Below are 18,181 nucleotides of genomic sequence, written 5' to 3'. Positions count from 1 at the left end.
CCAGTTTAAAACTGTTGCTGGTTCTACTAGTCTTGCATAACCAGCCAGTGTAGATAACTGCAATCTGTGCACTGTGCAGTGCTGCAGTGCAGTGCTGCAGTGCAGTGCTGCAGTGCAATGATTGAGTGCGCAAAGTGTGCTCGTCGTTTTGCCGCTTTATCTTTGTTGTGACTTGTGACTTCTAGTAACGTCGCTTTTAAGGTGTGACGGCATTATTAAAACATGCTCTTTCCGATAAAGTGCGGTCAATGTCATCGTGCAGTTGCACTTTAAGGTGTGACGGCATTATTGATTTATTGCTTTCTGCAAAATAACTTGTTTATTCTAGGCTATATTTAGTGTGACATTACTAATATGAGGGATGAGGGATCAATCGCAAGCTCAGATGATGATGTGATGAGCTAACGCAGGGTGGTCCAAGACTGCGAACATGAAAGGCCACATTAGGGTCTGAGAAAAACTTCACGGGCCGCATAGTAAGAAATGATAACGCGTTGCTGAAAGTAGAAACGTTGTTAAATAAAAACTTAACTAGGTTGCGATTTTGAACTTCTTTTCTATAGATTTCGATCTGTTTTAGCTGTATTCTTACTGTTCGCAGGCTATAAACATTAACAAATCTTGACGCTGACAAAATACAGTTACAATGAAAGGACTGAGTTTTCCGTTCTGATCGACCTAATGTTTTGCTGCACGCCTAACTCACTTTTTAATCTCTGCTTGCGACTCAAAAAGTGATTTTCAGCTAGTAAAAAAGATACGATACATAACACGTCAACAAATTAGCAAACCAAAACAATTTATTGTTTTTTGCTTTTGCATATAGTGTCGATCTCTGGTTTAAATTCAGTGGTCGACAGACGTAAGCAGGCATCCAGGGTTTCATCAGCCATTCTGATCCGTGTGTCGCTTTTTATTCGCTTCATAACGGAGAAAGTGCCTTCATAACGGAGAAAGTGCTAGCAACAAAAGCAAAATATCAACGCACTTTTGTGTCGTCACAAACCGACATTGTTCCCTCATAGTTACCTATTGACCCGATTATGCGCGACTTATTTAGGGTTGTGGCGAATGTAATGTATTTATAAAACGTAGGTGTATTTTTCAACCTTGGATTTAACACTGATAATTCCGGCATACACAAAGTGTTCGCGGGCCGCACAAAAGCTTTACGCGGGCCGCATGCGCAATTTTTGCGGCAACTCCGATCAGCGACTTCGGCTCTGCTGTTTTTTTTCTCGATCTATTTAGGGTACGAAATGTTCAGGGGACGAAGTAGGTTGCGCCCGTTGAGTCTCTATGTTTTCTTGTTGCTAATTCCTTTGTTGAATTTTTCCATTGGAAATGACAAAATTACTGCATTTTCTGAGTAAATTGCGGGCCCCCTAATTTGCGGGCCCTGTGCGATCGCACGGTTTGCACACCCCAAAGACCGGTACTGCTCTAAGTCATTGCTCATTTTACCCCATAAAATTTTTGTCGAAGTAAGTTATGCAACGCGCACATAGAGATTAATATAAAAAATATATAAATCAAAAGGTGATCAAATTCAATGTAAAATGTAATCAGTTTACTAGTGCTTGAAGTCCACCTTATTGTTTACCTATGTACTCCAGTCAACTGTAGGCTAGATACTTATCCTCAAGTATGAATAAATTGCGTGTGGCTTACAATAATGCATTTCGAACATTGCATAAATTACCGAGGCGTGTTAGCATTAGTAGTATTCAGACGTACCATCATATTCCTACGTTTCATGCCCTATTCCGAAATCGTATATTTAATTTTGTCAACCGCTGTCAGGTCTCATCTAACAAGTTAAACAATTTTAGTTTCAGTTTTTACCTCAGAGTGTTATGCTTATTTTGACTATGCGTCTCACTATAACGTGACTATGTACACATAAGTTTTTCTTAAATCAAATATAGTTATTACTATCTGAAGCCTTTACAAATTGTTTCACCTAACGGATCATCAGAAGGTCTTATTCAAATAGAATCTATTTGAATAAGACCTTCTGATGATCCGTTAGGTGAAACAATTTGTAAAGGCTTCAGATAGTAATAACTATATTTGATTTAATTTGCTCTGCTTTGCTTTTTTGCTTAGCATTGAGCACTTTTTTGTAGTATTGATAGTTTTCATTGTTTTAAGTTTTTCTTATATATGTAACCTTGTGTGTTTTGTAACTTGTGTTGTGTTTATGAATATGGGCCTGTCTCTTTAGTGCCTGATGCAAATAAATAAAAATAATAATAATTAAAATTTTCCAAAGCGAACCGATTCTTTGCAAAACCGACTTGAGCAAAATGGTGCTCATCTGACACTAATCCCCCAAAGCTAGATGATATCTTCTTGTTTTTTATTGTTTTTCCTTTTGGTTGAACAATTAGAGACTTTTAAGTGCTTTCATAAGCTTTTTTGTGTTTTTTATGGTATCATAGGGACTGAAACTAGGCCGATCTAATTATTGCTTGTTGTACCAAGCACATTGAAGGATTCTACATTTAACTATACGCTGGTATCGAGCAGTAAAGTAGTTTGGGGCTGTTCATAAAAGACGTCAGCAGTTAAAGGGGAGGAAGGTTGCAAATTCAAAATCATTTTATCCCTTCAAGATCAAGTGGCGTTGGTTTGACTCTCCGGGTGTGCGCTTGAGCAACGCACGTTAAGGACTGCTCTCCATTCAGCGGCATCTAATGGATGGAATAATTACCCAGCAACAACACTTCAACAATCGGAAACTTCACTCTGTCAATCTCGGTAACGGGCCTGCGTCAGTGATTCATAGCCTCTACATGTATGCAAAACTGCCAGGAATAAGCTCTGCAAGAAGCATTCCCAGTCCGAGGATAATAATTCAATCAATCAATCATTTGACCCAACCTTCCTATATCGATTTCACAACCAAGTTTCGCATCTGATTATAAAATCTGGAGCGGCTCAGACACACACAAAAGTCAATAATTTAGTAGAAATGACCATTTCAGAATAACGGATCCCTTAAAACCGGTTTCAAACTTAAACCAGATCCATAAGGAAATTGGAATACCCGATATTCTCCAAATGTTCACCACTGCTGCGCCGCGTTCTGGGTCTGAACACACAACCTTTTTGTGCGAAAATTAGATGCGTGTGTGAAAGCGAGAGGACACTTGTCACAAATCTCTTTGCTAAACCTCGCAATGCGAAGATCTTGTGAGAAAGATCTTTCTTTTTACCACTTAGTGATTCAATCATCCGAAGAAAGTGTTTTTTACACTCACAGCAGCCATTGCAGATCAAGCGTGAAAAGAGCGTAAATATGCGCGTTTGCGACAAGGACGATTGTGCTTACTGATCGGCCAAGTCTAGGCATCCTACATTACACCACATGTTGACTGCCTAACTGGGGCATTCTTACTGACCGAACATGACACAGGAACAAGGCGTCAAAACTGCGCCTGTCCCAGGCGTATACACAAAGGAAAAAGTTTTACTTGACCTGTTCAACTATGTAACACCAGCAGAAAATTGAAGTCACGTAGGCTTATCTGTTCTATAAGTACCCGACATTTTGCCGAAAGCCATTTTGCCGAAACTCATTTTGCCGAAAGGACTAAATGCCGATTGGACAAATTGCCAAATTATACAAATGTATTATAATAAAATATAGTTATTACTATCTGAAGCCTTTACAAATTGTTTCACCTAACGGATCATCAGAAGGTCTGCAAAAACATGCAAAAAAAGTAATGAATCGATAATTCCTGAAAAGATATTAAATATTACAACTGTAATTTAATCTGCAAAAAAAACCTTTAAACCTGTACTTCCTGAAAAGATATTAAATATTATAACCGTAATCCAATCTGCAGAAAAAAAACCCTCAGAATTACTAAGGGCTACCTTCATCCATTACTACAAAGTTTCAATTAATTTGTCCATCTGGAAACCAAGCAACTTGATGGCAACCTCTATGACATCACAAAAAAGCAAAATGCAGTTTGATGATCAATGTAACCTGTAGTAATCTGAACAAAATAAATGGAAATTGTTTGTTTAAAAACCTGTAAAAATTAAATGAGATTTATAACCTGTAAGAATCAAATGAAATTTAATTTTTTCAAAATTATAACCTGTGAAAATCACAAAGAATTGTGATGATGTAACCTGTAGTAACCTGAACAAATGAAATGAAATCTGTTTCTAAACCTGTGAAAATTAAATGAGATTTATAACCTGTAAAAATCAAATAAAATTTTTTTTTTTAAATAACCTGTGAAAATCAAAAGGAATTTATTTTATTTTATTTTGAAGTACTTGAGTTTAAATTTGTTTCTATGTCGACATTTACCCACCAGTTCGGAACGCTTGTTCAAAAGGTGGCCACTATCGGCCAGCTTTTCAGCCAAACATAGGCCACAATTATTACGACCACCTCCACTATAAGGCCGAGCACAGCTGTGGATGGACCAAGTTATTTTAGGATCAACACCCTTGTCCTTAAGGTCCCAAACTGCCTTAGATAGTTCGGTGCTGTTTCGTTTAGACCTATCATTGAAGGTACATTTATGGTTGGAAAAACGTTTTTTAAAAGTAGTTTCACAACAACCAATGTAATTAAGGACCTTAGGGCCGTTATCAATGGTAGCTTTGTAAACAACGGCCTTCTGTAAGCATTGCCCATTCAAAGGACAATCTGGCTTCACCCTGCAATTGCAACCAGGCTGCAATGGTTCATTATCAGTCTGCAATATTGCTTTATTGTGGGAGGATATGATGCTTGCAACATTCGGAGTACAACTGTAGCTCAGCTTAATAGTGTTACGGTTGAATATTTTATGCAATCTATGATGGGGGGGAAAGTGTATGGAAACAAGTTTGAAAAATTCCTTACCAATATTGCTATCAACCTGCAAGCTAAAAGGAGGGTTAAACCATAAAATTTTCCGACTCCTTTTCCTAGATGTTCGTGAGTTATTAGCAGGGTTGTAGCAAACTCTCTCCGCAAAACCACTTTTAATAGGGCATCATTATAAACAGATGCGGTCTTATCAAATTCATTTTGGCCAAATGATGTGGCGGACAATCGCTTTGCAATCATAATCGGGATTTGTCTCTTAATGTTGGGTGGGTGATTGGACTGGGCATGGATGTAAATGGGATCATTATTGGGTTTTCGATAAGGCCAGAATTTACCAGATAGCAAATTCAAAGTGACGTCAAGAAAATCAGTTTCAATTAGACCAGTATCCACAGTAATATTTAAGCCATGTTGTTTAAATAATTGAATGACATTTTTTCTCAAACGATTAACTTTAGGACCAGATAAATTACGCAAAATAGCCAGACCATCATCACGATATAACCCAAGCATGTCTCTGTCAACAATAGCAGAAAGTTCGTTCAAAAGAAACAAGCCGACCAACTCACAAATCTCAGCACCATCAAATGAGCCCATTGTAACATCGAACAAACCATCTTTCTTAGCCCAAGTTTCACCACCATCAAAAAGCAACGATTTCCTAGCATGGAAAATTGTTTGTATGATACAATCATCCAAATCCATAAATAGTTTGGCAAACTCAATTGCTTTACACAAAAGTTCCTCCGTAATGGATGGGTAAAAATCAACAATGTCAAATTTCAAAAAGGTGCATTGACGTTTAGATGGAATAGCCTTAAACCAGGATAACACAGAGTCTGTGTTGTTCCATTGATTCAGTCGTGATGCATCACGGATGGTTACGTTAATAGAGTCCAAGTATTGTTTACTTATACGGCCAATCTGGGACTTGGAAGGGTTAATCAACCTGCATTTAGGGTTCGATGTAAAGTTAGGTTTATGATCTTTTAGCGTAATAAACGCTGGGTTGCTTGATACTTTTTCAACCCGATCATCAACCTTTAACGCCTTGGCAATCTTTTTAGCCTCAGTATTGATTGTGTCACTGATAGCAGGATTCACCTACCTTTTTTTTTTAACTTTATCGACTGAATCAATGGATCACGACTGAATCACGACTGAATCAATGGAAAAACACAGACTCTGTGTTATCCTGGTTTAAGGCTATTCCATCTAAACGTCAATGCACCTTTTTGAAATTTGACATTGTAGGTTGATAGCAATATTGGTAAGGAATTTTTCAAACTTGTTTCCATACACTTTCCGGCCCATCATAGATTGCATAAAATATTCAACCGTAACACTATTAAGCTGAGCTACAGTTGTACTCCGAATGTTGCAAGCATCATATCCTCCCACAATAAAGCAATATTGCAGACTGATAATGAACCATCGCAGCCTGGTTGCAATTGCAGGGTGAAGCCAGATTGTCCTTTGAATGGGCAATGCTTACAGAAGGCCGTTGTTTACAAAGCTACCATTGATAACGGCCCTAAGGTCCTTAATTACATTGGTTGTTGTGAAACTACTTTTAAAAAACGTTTTTCCAACCATAAATGTACCTTCAATGATAGGTCTAAACGAAACAGCACCGAACTATCTAAGGCAGTTTGGGACCTTAAGGACAAGGGTGTTGATCCTAAAATAACTTGGTCCATCCACAGCTGTGCTCGGCCTTATAGTGGAGGTGGTCGTAATAATTGTGGCCTATGTTTGGCTGAAAAGCTGGCCGATAGTGGCCACCTTTTGAACAAGCGTTCCGAACTGGTGGGTAAATGTCGACATAGAAACAAATTTAAACTCAAGTACTTCAAAATAAAATAAAATAAATTCCTTTTGATTTTCACAGGTTATTTAAAAAAAAAAAATTTTATTTGATTTTTACAGGTTATAAATCTCATTTAATTTTCACAGGTTTAGAAACAGATTTCATTTCATTTGTTCAGGTTACTACAGGTTACATCATCACAATTCTTTGTGATTTTCACAGGTTATAATTTTGAAAAAATTAAATTTCATTTGATTCTTACAGGTTATAAATCTCATTTAATTTTTACAGGTTTTTAAACAAACAATTTCCATTTATTTTGTTCAGATTACTACAGGTTACATTGATCATCAAACTGCATTTTGCTTTTTTGTGATGTCATAGAGGTTGCCATCAAGTTGCTTAGTTTCCAGATGGACAAATTAATTGAAACTTTGTAGTAATGGATGAAGGTAGCCCTTAGTAATTCTGAGGGTTTTTTTTCTGCAGATTGGATTACGGTTATAATATTTAATATCTTTTCAGGAAGTACAGGTTTAAAGGTTTTTTTTGCAGATTAAATTACAGTTGTAATATTTAATATCTTTTCAGGAATTATCGATTCATTACTTTTTTTGCATGTTTTTGCAGACCTTCTGATGATCCGTTAAGTGAAACAATTTGTAAAGGCTTCAGATAGTAATAACTATATTTGATTTAATTTGCTCTGCTTTGCTTTTTTGCTTAGCATTGAGCACTTTTTTGTAGTATTGATAGTTTTCATTGTTTTAATGTATTATAATATGTATTATCATAACTTAATAACACATAAATATCATTCACAAACAGATTTCACTCACAATTTATGTGCGACAGAGTCCTTTCGGCAATTAGTCGGCACTTTTGACAAAATCTTTTGTCACAAACTTGCGCTATCTAAATATTTTTATTTTTGTCGCAAACTTGCGATCTAGCGCAGTACTTCAAAAGTACTGCGCTAGATCGCTGCTTCATCAATGGCGCCTCGCATCACCCATTGACGACTTTCAAGTCAATCGTTTACAGCGAAGCCTTGCGGCTACGCTATCTGAACGAATGTGACGAGGACTTCCTATCTAGCCTTCAGCGTCTAAAAGATAGAGCATTCAGATCTGACTTCCCTGAAGACATGACATCCGATGTAATTGCACTTGCTTCGAACTGGAAAGATAGATTTAACACCAAAAAACTGGAAAATAATAAAAAGAACCGCATTGCATTAGCTACAGCATTCCCCAAATTGTTGAAGCTTACAGAAAAACAATTAAAACCGAATGCCATGGTTACGTATACCAGACCTAAAACCATTGAAAATCAGCTGACCAATTATAAAAAGTTGTCGAAGGATACAGTACAGTCGGAACTATGCGGGTCTTCTAGACCCTGCCGACACTGCGCTCTTTGTGGGAATTTCGGCACACATAACATTTCTATGATCCACACACTAATGCTTTGAACACCCCCCATAAAGTTTTTAAACTCAAGCAACAATTAGATTGTAGTAACTATGGTATTTACGTAGCAACCTGTAACGTATGTAAAGAACAGTACGTCGGCCAAACTGTGAATAAATTTTCTGTTCGTTGGACAGGCCATCGTAATATCTGGAATAAATTTGACGTCTCTAAAAATAATGACAGTGCAGCTTTACTTAAGCATTTCGCCAATTTCCATGATCTGTGCAATAAACCGCCTCTGTCCAACTGTTTCAGTGTTACTTTTCTTGAACAACCTAGTTTAGACCGCCTTGACGCTTGTGAAGACAAATGGCTTCACAAGATTAAAGCCACCATTAATATTCAATCCATGATTTTACCAGCAGTGAAATAATTTGTCTATTTTCTATCAATTATTTATTTACTTTTGACCTAGTGTTGACTCCACTACTATGCATTCCCGTGGCATTCACGCCTTTGTTTTATTCTTATTACGTCATAGTGCGTATATTTTTGTTTTCTTTGCACGAACTGTAACTTGTTTCATTCTAGACTGACGATGTGAGGGCTGCGGCCTCTCATGAAATCGATTTCTATTAAAATATTGAGACTGTTGACAGATCCTTTGATACTTAGACAGTGCAGATAGATCAATTAGTAATGGACAAAGGATCGTCGCAGCATAGCAGCAGCTCAGGTAGTCAGGCAGATCTCCTCCCTCAGTTTAAAACTAGAGACCTTCAAAGACATTACATCGCAATCTTATAATTATGAAGCATTTTAAGCTTTAATACACTTCAAGGGCTTCATGTTGTCTACCTCCACGTGGTGATCCCTGGTAACTGGAAACTTTCACAGCCTAATGACGACAACAAGAAGTAGAAATTTCATACCATTGACATAGAGATCAAAAATAGTTAACAGCAGAATTTTTAGGCACCCCTGCTATAGAGGGTTTCTAAACCGCCACTCCAGTAGAAGTAGTAGCCTACATTTGTAGTCTCACGCAAGCAGTACAACTTTGTAGAACGGCCATGGCCACTTACACTTTGGAGATGTCGGTAATGTTGTCCGCTCAGACAAAGGAGGAAGGGAATTGACACAGTGAGGACCGTTTGCGGAAATGGGGGAAGAAGTTTATTTTATGGGGACATTTTTTATGGACAACCCCTTCGGCTACTAGAAGGCTAGTTGGTTAATTAAATTACACAATAATTTATGGTATCAATAGCTAATCTAATTAGTTTGAAAGGTTACATTGTCAATACTATAGCTTGCCAGTAGACAGTATAGGCCCAGCGATTGGGCAACAAAGCCTAGGTCTTCGTTGGTTATAGCGTATTTTTCTTGGACGTGTCTTAATTTGAGGCCCTGGATCTCATTAATATTGGGCCCAAATTATTCTCTCAGCGGCCTTGGCAACTGCTCACAATTATCATGTGCTACAAAAAAGCTATCATATGCCACATTTCTTGTTTTTCTTTATAAATACCTTGCGCATAAACGTCGATGTTAACAATAAAATTAACAAGAAAGTTGTTAGTAAAAGACTTGATAGACCCCAAGCAGGTTTGTTCTTTTCATAGTCGCTGTTTATTTATCGAAAGTAAGGAGGTTCATTATTACACTTTTTTATATAAAGTATTCCATTGAGCTCATAATTTTTTTTGTGTCAGATGTCTCATCACCAGAGGTAATAATCAATGCAATGGCTGCTTAACACCTGCCCCAACATCTAATCCGAGTCACGTTACCGCTCAAAGGTGGCAAAGGAAAGAGCCCCTGGCTCTTTGCTTGGCGAGGACAAAGACTTTCAAGAAAGACTACTCGCAAAATACAAACAATAAACAGAACTAGAATGAAAGTTCTCTTTGTTTTACTTTTGACCTGTAAATACTGCAGCACAAATTGTCGTAATTGCATTATCACTATAATTGACCATTACGTTGATATAACACTAATAAAACCAAAAAGTTTGTTGTTTATACTTTACGGCTGTTCGAAACCAACTTTTAAACGAAATGAAATCCTTTAAAAACCGTGTTGATTTGAAGCAAAATCAATACAAATAATTTTGTGTCGAAACAAAATAAAATATTTTTGAAATTAGGAAACAAAACGATTTTGTAAATATATTTTAAAAACTTTTTAAATCTTCAATTTTTTTCAAAAATAAGGTACGCACACGTATAAAAAACTCATTTCGTTCAGTTCACGAAGTTGCGATTATAGAGCAAATGCACACAACCAGTGCCGCATAGTCTAAGAGAGATTTGGGGATCACAGTCCATTTTTCGAGGCATCCACATCACAATAATTGGGTTTAGTTTGAAAAAGTGATGAATTAAAAGCGGATTGAACAAATATAATTATGTGTGAAGTACAAATGAAATGAAAAGAAACATAATCAACATTCAATGAATAATATCAATTGTAAAAGGACATAACATAAATGAATAACAACATCTCTCAATCAACGTGATACTTGCGTCTGAGGTAAACAGGCTCGTTATATTCATCTTCGCCAGCGTAGATCACAAAATTCTGTAAAAGATAAACAATAATTAAGTTCTGATTTCCAGTGAAGTTCCAATTTTCGTAGCAAATTAAAGTTATGTCGTCATACGTAATTATATATTGCTACGTCATGTCGATTATTTGTGTACTAATCGTCATCTAGCAACAGGATTGAATTGTAAACAATTTTCTCAAAAATAAAAGGTTCTACCTTTTATTTTACTTTTGTCTTTCTACTACATCATTGTATTCAATTTGCACGTATGTTTTTGTTATAAATTGATTCAATGTTTATTGAACCAACATTAAAATAATAAACTTTGTGTTGGTGACTGTAGGCTGGATTACCATAAGCTAGCTATGTTACAATAACCAGACGCAAAACATTTTAAAATTACATTCTGGTCAACAGTTTGAGTTTAATTTAGATTTGTTTAAAGTTTGATACATGTTATGTTAGATATCATTAATATAACGTAAGTTGCTCCTACAGTATTTTCTAACACATTCAAGGCTTCCTGCAGCCTGGCTCGTTTCTCCATGTTCGGATCCATGTACATCGTATAGCCATTAGCAAGGCCAAGCATTTGTACTTCCTGCTCGATTTCATGCAATATTGTGATGACGTCATCGACAGTTGATCGCCCCTGTAATCGAGAATCATCCAAACAATCTAAACACGAATTAAATATTAAATACTACGGTGCAAATTATTATCATTCAACAGGTAACAATATTTTTGTGACGCTTTGTTTATTTATAAAAATTTAAAATAATTGTCAGGAAATAATAAAAATTAAGTTGAAAACTCATTAGGATTTAGAGTTAGACAGTATAACAATGAATAGTAACTTTGAACTAACTCAACCTTACCCGATCTTAATGTAACCATAAATCAATGTAATTAAACGTTGCTGTTGAAAGTTGACTATATCTTACCGATCCAGGCATTGATTTGATTGCCCAGACCCATGGACGGAACTGGTCAGAAGTCATGTAGCATCCGGACAGATTGAGCTCTCTCACTCGAACTGGCATTGACTTGAGGAAAGAAGTTACCGCATGGACGTCATTCGGACTGTTGGTGGGGTGGATCCATATCATCCTTCCTTCAAAATTACCCCCTATCGTTTTGATCACTTCATTGTCGTTACCTTCTCTCAATATCTTGCTGATGGCGATGATGAAGGATTTAGTGTCTCCCTTTGTATCTCCCTTCGTAGAAGTCAACTGACAGAAGCTCTGGATAAACTTCTGGTAAAGTTGACTCTGAAATGTCAAACTTTGACATGTCCACATCAAATTTGCAATCATAAAGTTTTGCAGTCGCTTTTTTCAGTTTGCTGAGGTCTCTGTTTGTACCTGAATAAGCATAACACGCACTTTTAATAATGCAATACTATTAAACAGGCTAATAATAATACGTGTCTCTACTTCAATGTTTCCCGACCCGAGTCCGCGGACTCAACTGAGTCCGCGAAAGGCTCTGGGTGAGTCCGCAAGCACATCAACTAAAAGTAAACACAAAAAGTAGATGCTTTTTTTAAAGAACATCAACTGTCATGGACTGACTGTGTTTCTGTTTGTGCGGATGGTGCTCCGTCTATGATGGGAACAAAAAAGGTTTTATGAGTTTCGTGAAAATGGAAAACAAAGACATTTTAGTTATTCATTGTCTTCTTCATCGAGAAAACCTGGCAGCAAAAGAGATTGAAGAAGACCTAGCCATAGTCTTCAATGAGATTGTATCTGTGGTTAATTATATCAAATCCCGCCCTTTATGTTTTTGTATATTTCGAGCGTTGTTTGACGAGATAGGTGAGGAGCACAAGCACTGGGCTTTTATTTCATTTGAACATCCGTTGGCTGTCACGCGGAAAAGTGTTAGAGAGATTGGCTAGCTTACGCAATGAAATCGATGCTTTTTTAAAAGAGCAGAATCATAAACTTGCCAAGCGATTCAGCGACAACGAGTGGATTGCCAAATTGCTGTTCTTATCTGATTTTTTCAGCCATTTAAACCAGCTGAACACTACTATGCAGGGAAGAAATAAAATCTTTTTGGATGTATCGGAAGACATTGTCACATTTAAAAGTAAAATGAAACTGTGGATGCATCGAATGGAAAGTGGGAAGATAGCTGCTTTTCCTGCTTTAAACGCATTTTTGGAAGAAGAAGAATTTGATTTGAAGAGCATCGGTGGAATCTTTCTTGAGCACCTTACTTCATTTATGCTCGAGCTGGACAGATATATTCCTTCCCACAATTTCAACAAAGAGTTTAAGTGGGTGCGAAATCCCTTCGAGGTTTCAGCACTACTGGTTCATCCGGAAATAGATTGCATTGGTGAACAACTGGTTGTGCTGCAAAGTCGACAGCTGTAGAAAGAGAAATACAAAAATGTTTCTCTGACTCCATTTTGGGTCAACGTCCAAGTAATGGAACCCAATCTATCTGAACTCTGTTTGCAGGCAACAAGAGCTCTTTTGCTCTTTCCGACAACATGTCTTTGTGAAGCTGGTTTTTCAACACTTGCTATGATTAAAACCAACTACAGCAACCAACTACAACCAGAAGACGACATCAGATGTGCCTTAACGACCATCAACCCCAATTTTCATGAACTGGTGAAGCAAGTTCAGGGACAAGGTTCCCACTGAAATTTGAGAATGTGAGCAATAAACAAATTTCGCAAAAACAATTCTTTTGAGACTGCAAAAGTTTGGGCTATTGCAAAATTAGTCCGTGAATTGAAAAGGTTGGGAAACACTGCTCTACTTTATACCGTAGCGGGTCTAAGGGGGTACATTGAGCACGCATGTTTTCAATATTGGATTAAAAAAAATAAAATGCATTTACGTGCCCTTAACAACCCATAAAAATTTTGCAGTATTTCAGAGTAAACATGTTGCTCACTCAACTAGTTAGCAATTAAGTTGACCTATTTCGTTGTGACTGGAGCTATCGGATCATGCCTTATAGAATGTGGGGTGACAATGTGCGTCCTCAAAAAGTCATTATTGGACAGAAAAGTACACAAAAAGCAGCCTATATAAGGGAAAAAATGCCAAAATTTGTCTCCTGGATCCCTTAGCAAGCTGTTTGTCTCTTTGTTTCTCGTACTGTCAATTTGCAATTAAAATTTTGCTTTGTTGAAATGTTGGTGCCTGTAAATATTTTTATATCCGCTCCTGATGTTATACGCAGGGTCAAGTTAACCGCCCGGTTGTTTAATTTAGGGGCCTAAAGCAAATGTAACTACCATCTGTGTTTGTGCAGTTTCCATTTATTGGATCACATATCTCTGGCTCACCTTCACGTTTATTAATGTCATCGCAATTTCCTCTATTCAATAAATAACATTGTTGAAATAGCAAATGTAACCACTGTAAGTGTTTGTGCACTTTCCGTTTCTTGTATCACATATGTCTGATTCTACTTCACATTCATTCATGTCATCGCAATATATTTCATTTTTTCCATGTTTTTTTCTTAAATTTCAACAGAAAATACTTTCATCTAATGCCCTTCTGATAGCTCACCATTGCAAATCAATTTCTGGATGTTTAGCATGATGTTGGGAAGTGTGGAGGGAAGGGGGCAGCATTTATTGCCACTAGTAGTAAAAAGGCATCTTGCTTATTTCAGGCAATTTATAAACATTTTTCAAAATTTCTGAACAAGTCTAGTGGTCTATGTTATACTGTATATATGGTATCATAACTTCACCGTTTATTTTTTGCTGATTTGTTTTCTTTGTAATACATCTCTGAATAGGTTTGCTAGATATTTGTTTGTACTGTCATCGCGTGCATTTATTTATGTCATTGTAGGTTCTTTCATTCAACAAATAATCATCGTTGTAATAACAAATGCAGCTGCCATCGGTGTTTGTGCAGTTTCCATTTGCTGTATTACATATGTCCGGTTCATTTTCACATCCATTGACGTCATTGCAATTTATTCCATTCAACAAATAACCATTGAAATAACTGTGTTTGTGCAATTCCCACTTGTGCAACGCATTTTAGGATTGTTTTCCATTCAGCAGCACCTCTTGGATGGAACAATTTCCCGGCAATATCACTTCGTCTTCAACACAAGCAGACACTTCACTCTGTCACTCTCGACCGACCGTGCTTCAGTAGTTTAAAGCCTCTACAAGTATGCGAACCTGCCAGGAATAACCTTTCAAGGCTTTGTCAATCCGAGGCTCTATACTTCTTTTGACTTTATTTCCACTTTGAGTGATGGGGTCGTCTGAGCAGATTGCAGTCCTCCACATCACTCTATCAACAGAATCTTTTTCCTTCACTTCCACTATTTCCATATATTTGGCCACACGGTCTCTCCATCTTTTTTAGGCCTTCCACGCTTTCTTTTACCAACTTCCAATTTTCTTATTTTGCTTCTGACATAATCTTTGACTTTTCTTGCCACGTGACCCAACCATAGCATGTTCTTCTTTGCATATCTTTCATTTCTTCAACTTGTTTCTGATCACTTCCTTTCTAACTCGGTTCTGCTTTGTCAACAACAGATACCAAGACAACACGTCTGTTTCTTCGTAAGGGCTCCCCACCTGCATCCAATACAACATTGCTGGTCTGACCATCCTTTTGTACAGTTTTTCGGTCACTTTTCTGTTGTATTTTCTTCCATGCCTCCCCATCCTGCTTGCAGCTTGTTGTCAGTCCGAGGATAAAGATTCAAAACTAACCAACTAACTTAATAGATAGATTTTAGATTTACCCGAGAAAGACGACAATTTTTTGAAAAATGATCTTGTTTAAAACATTTGAAACAAATAACTTCAGGAGCAGAAATTTTTTTTTGATTATGTCGCCTGTTTCGCAAAAGTTATATTTTTCAACCAACGCAGCACTAACATCTGAGCTTTCTTCCTGATCTGAGCTATCTCCTAATTTAGAGGTAGGATGAGTTTTAAAGGTTATTGTGCTACAATCAAGTGAAGACGGAGCTTGGCTCGTAGTAAATTCGAAACAATGGAACAGCGTTTGGCCATCATCAAAAGATCGAGGTTTAAGAAAAATTTGCGTTATTGAAGCATTTTTGTCTTCTACTAAGCGTTCTTTAATGTTATATGACAAAATTCCAGCGATAAACGAGTGTGACTTCTTCTTTATGCGCAATTGCTGATGCGGTTCGAATGCTACGTTCGGCAGTCATATAGAGGAGGCTCAGTCGATTTGTTAATTCATGATATTGATGACACAAAATGTAATTTTAATGCTGTAGGATCCTAAAAATGTAAATGATACACTTCTGATAACAGCTAGATTGTAAAATTTGACAATCTCAAACTGCAATGTTTTAAAAATTAAAAAGAACTGATGTAAACTAGGACAAGTTTTATTTGCACTCTATCATAAAGCACCGGACGTAATTTTGTTTCTTGTTGTTATGACGTTATTTCAATTTTGTTTTTTTATGTTTCTAACTTTAGAAAAATAAAAACACTAAAACCAAAATATGATACATAGATATACAGAATGAAGCTATTCAGCCTATCGCTTATTTAATCAGTCATGGCTTGTTATAAGTATTGTTAAAATCTCATCATCTTTGATATGAACACAAACATTGTACACACCTTCTTCAGTTCGAACACTAGTTCGTTCGGTTTGAAGAATAATATTTGTTATATTTTGCCGCTGGTCAATCTGTTGGATCACTGATTGATGGATAACTACGTTGATATGAGTTTGTTCTGCAAGAAAACATAGTGCTGTAAAGTTAACGCAATAAAACATTGATGACAGGTAATAATGTTGCATTTTTAAAGCGGTTCGGACCGCCAAACTTTCCAGCGGTCGTTCCAATACTGTGCAGTCAACCATGCAATGGTGATAGGAAAGTTGTGACAAGCACCAGAGGACATCATAAGATATTTTAACAGCCGCATTGTAAAACTTTTCAAAAATAACTTACCAGAAGCTCCTGGCAATTGATGTCCATTCTCTATGGCCTCAGTTGATGCAATTGCGTTTTCTTCTTGATTTTCTTGGTGAGACATATTTTATTTTTTGCTTATGCTAACTTGGCAAATCAATTGAAATTTTGTATTTGCTGCTATAAAACACAAAGTGATTGTTAATAATTATATAAATTGAGCAAAAAACGTAAACAAGTCATCTGAATAACAGTAACACAAACATATCACGTCTACCATTCATATAAAGGTCCATGAGTCATCGCAAACAAGCCATCTTGTTTTACATCACATGTCATGAAAGTATTCACGCGGATTCATGCGTCGCACTACTTCAACTTATCTTCACTACAGAAACTAGAAACGTTACAGCAAATTCTACTACCGCACTGTCTTTGGTTTGACTATCAAAAGGTTTGTATTCAGGCCTAATAACTCCGTGACTGCGTGGAAGAATCTCTGGTGGAAGCTCTTGCAAGCTAGCGCTTTTAACGGATGGTCACGTGAGCAAGGTGTGGTCAGAAAAATACAAAAAGAAAAACAGAATTGTTAGAGAGAAAACACCTTTTGTCTTGTTACAAGCACAAGCAGAGAATTGTTTTTGCACTGTTTACGTTTACTTTAATTTATTGTGTTCAACCTTATTTAGTGATATTCACAGTTGGCTTTTTATTCCATTCCCTGCAATAGTTCCACGTTCTGTTACAGTTTTGCAGTTCTTTGCCCTTGAATCTGCATTAATCGTAAAAATGACTGCCAGAATGCAGGAACTTATCTTTTTTGAAAAGGACGTTGCAATATTCAACGGTTGATTAACTGATTGATTGATTGAGGGTAGGCTATCTTTATCCTCGGATTGAGAAGGTTTCTTTGAGACATATTGTTTTCATTGTGTTGATCAAAAATAAAAACAAACTGAACTGAACAGATTTTTGCAGACAGAAGCCAAAGACGTTTGATGAGTTCAATCAGATATCATACCAAAACAAGATAAGGTAGACATTATCTTGTGCCACGGGCTATTGTGTCACTATTTTGTGTCACGCTACGGGCTATCTTAGCCCCGTGCTAATTAATCGCTAATAACGGTAACCAGGTTTTTTTTTTAAGGTTTGGTTTGGGTGACCGCTAAGTAGTTTTAAGAGACCGCAAGTGTTTCATTTAAATACCAAAAAATAGCCAAAAAAATAGCCATAACTACATACAATCAACGCAACATAAAATGAATTATTCGACAAGGCACAACTTAAATGATTGTGACAGCGACCAAACAGCCTGCCCAACACGGCCGCCAAACAAGTTTGCTGCACAATCAAAGTGTGCTTGTTGGCTTCTGCTTGTTATGTTTCCACACGTAAAAACTGATCATTATGCGCCATAAATCAGAAATAAACATTGACGAGTATCGAAGGTGCACTTCTTTTGTGAATAACTCTTTGATTTAGCTGTTAGCTGTAGGCTACCTCCACTTATTTTTTTTTTCCGGACGTAAACTATTGATCGTAGGCTATATTCGTATTATCGACAAGACATAGCGAGAAACAACCATTACTTTTCTACTGTAGCTGCAAGTCGAAATTTTGGGAAACCACTGGAGAAA

The 18,181-nt window shown here is 36.9% G+C and overlaps 2 protein-coding genes across 2 annotated transcripts; one reads left to right on the top strand and one right to left on the bottom strand.

Moving 5' to 3' along the window:
• Window positions 1-10,026: 10,026 nt before the first annotated feature.
• LOC145765525 (uncharacterized) lies at window positions 10,027-11,983 on the bottom strand. Its single transcript, XM_082577358.1, has 3 exons — window positions 11,567-11,983; window positions 11,119-11,274; window positions 10,027-10,654 (listed from the first exon to the last, which is right to left on the bottom strand). Exons 1-3 carry the CDS (start codon window positions 11,939-11,941, stop codon window positions 10,580-10,582), a joined length of 606 nt encoding a protein of 201 aa, XP_082433484.1. The 5' UTR covers window positions 11,942-11,983; the 3' UTR covers window positions 10,027-10,579.
• Window positions 11,984-12,270: 287 nt separating this feature from the next.
• Window positions 12,271-13,288, top strand: LOC145788297 (SCAN domain-containing protein 3-like). Its single transcript, XM_082600078.1, has 3 exons — window positions 12,271-12,381; window positions 12,671-12,916; window positions 13,100-13,288. Exons 1-3 carry the CDS (start codon window positions 12,271-12,273, stop codon window positions 13,286-13,288), a joined length of 546 nt encoding a protein of 181 aa, XP_082456204.1.
• Window positions 13,289-18,181: the final 4,893 nt, after the last annotated feature.

The sequence above is a fragment of the Aplidium turbinatum genome, chromosome 2 (assembly GCF_918807975.1).
Source record: "Aplidium turbinatum chromosome 2, kaAplTurb1.1, whole genome shotgun sequence".
Taxonomy (NCBI): domain Eukaryota; kingdom Metazoa; phylum Chordata; class Ascidiacea; order Aplousobranchia; family Polyclinidae; genus Aplidium; species Aplidium turbinatum.
This window is presented reverse-complemented; position numbering and strand designations above follow the sequence as displayed.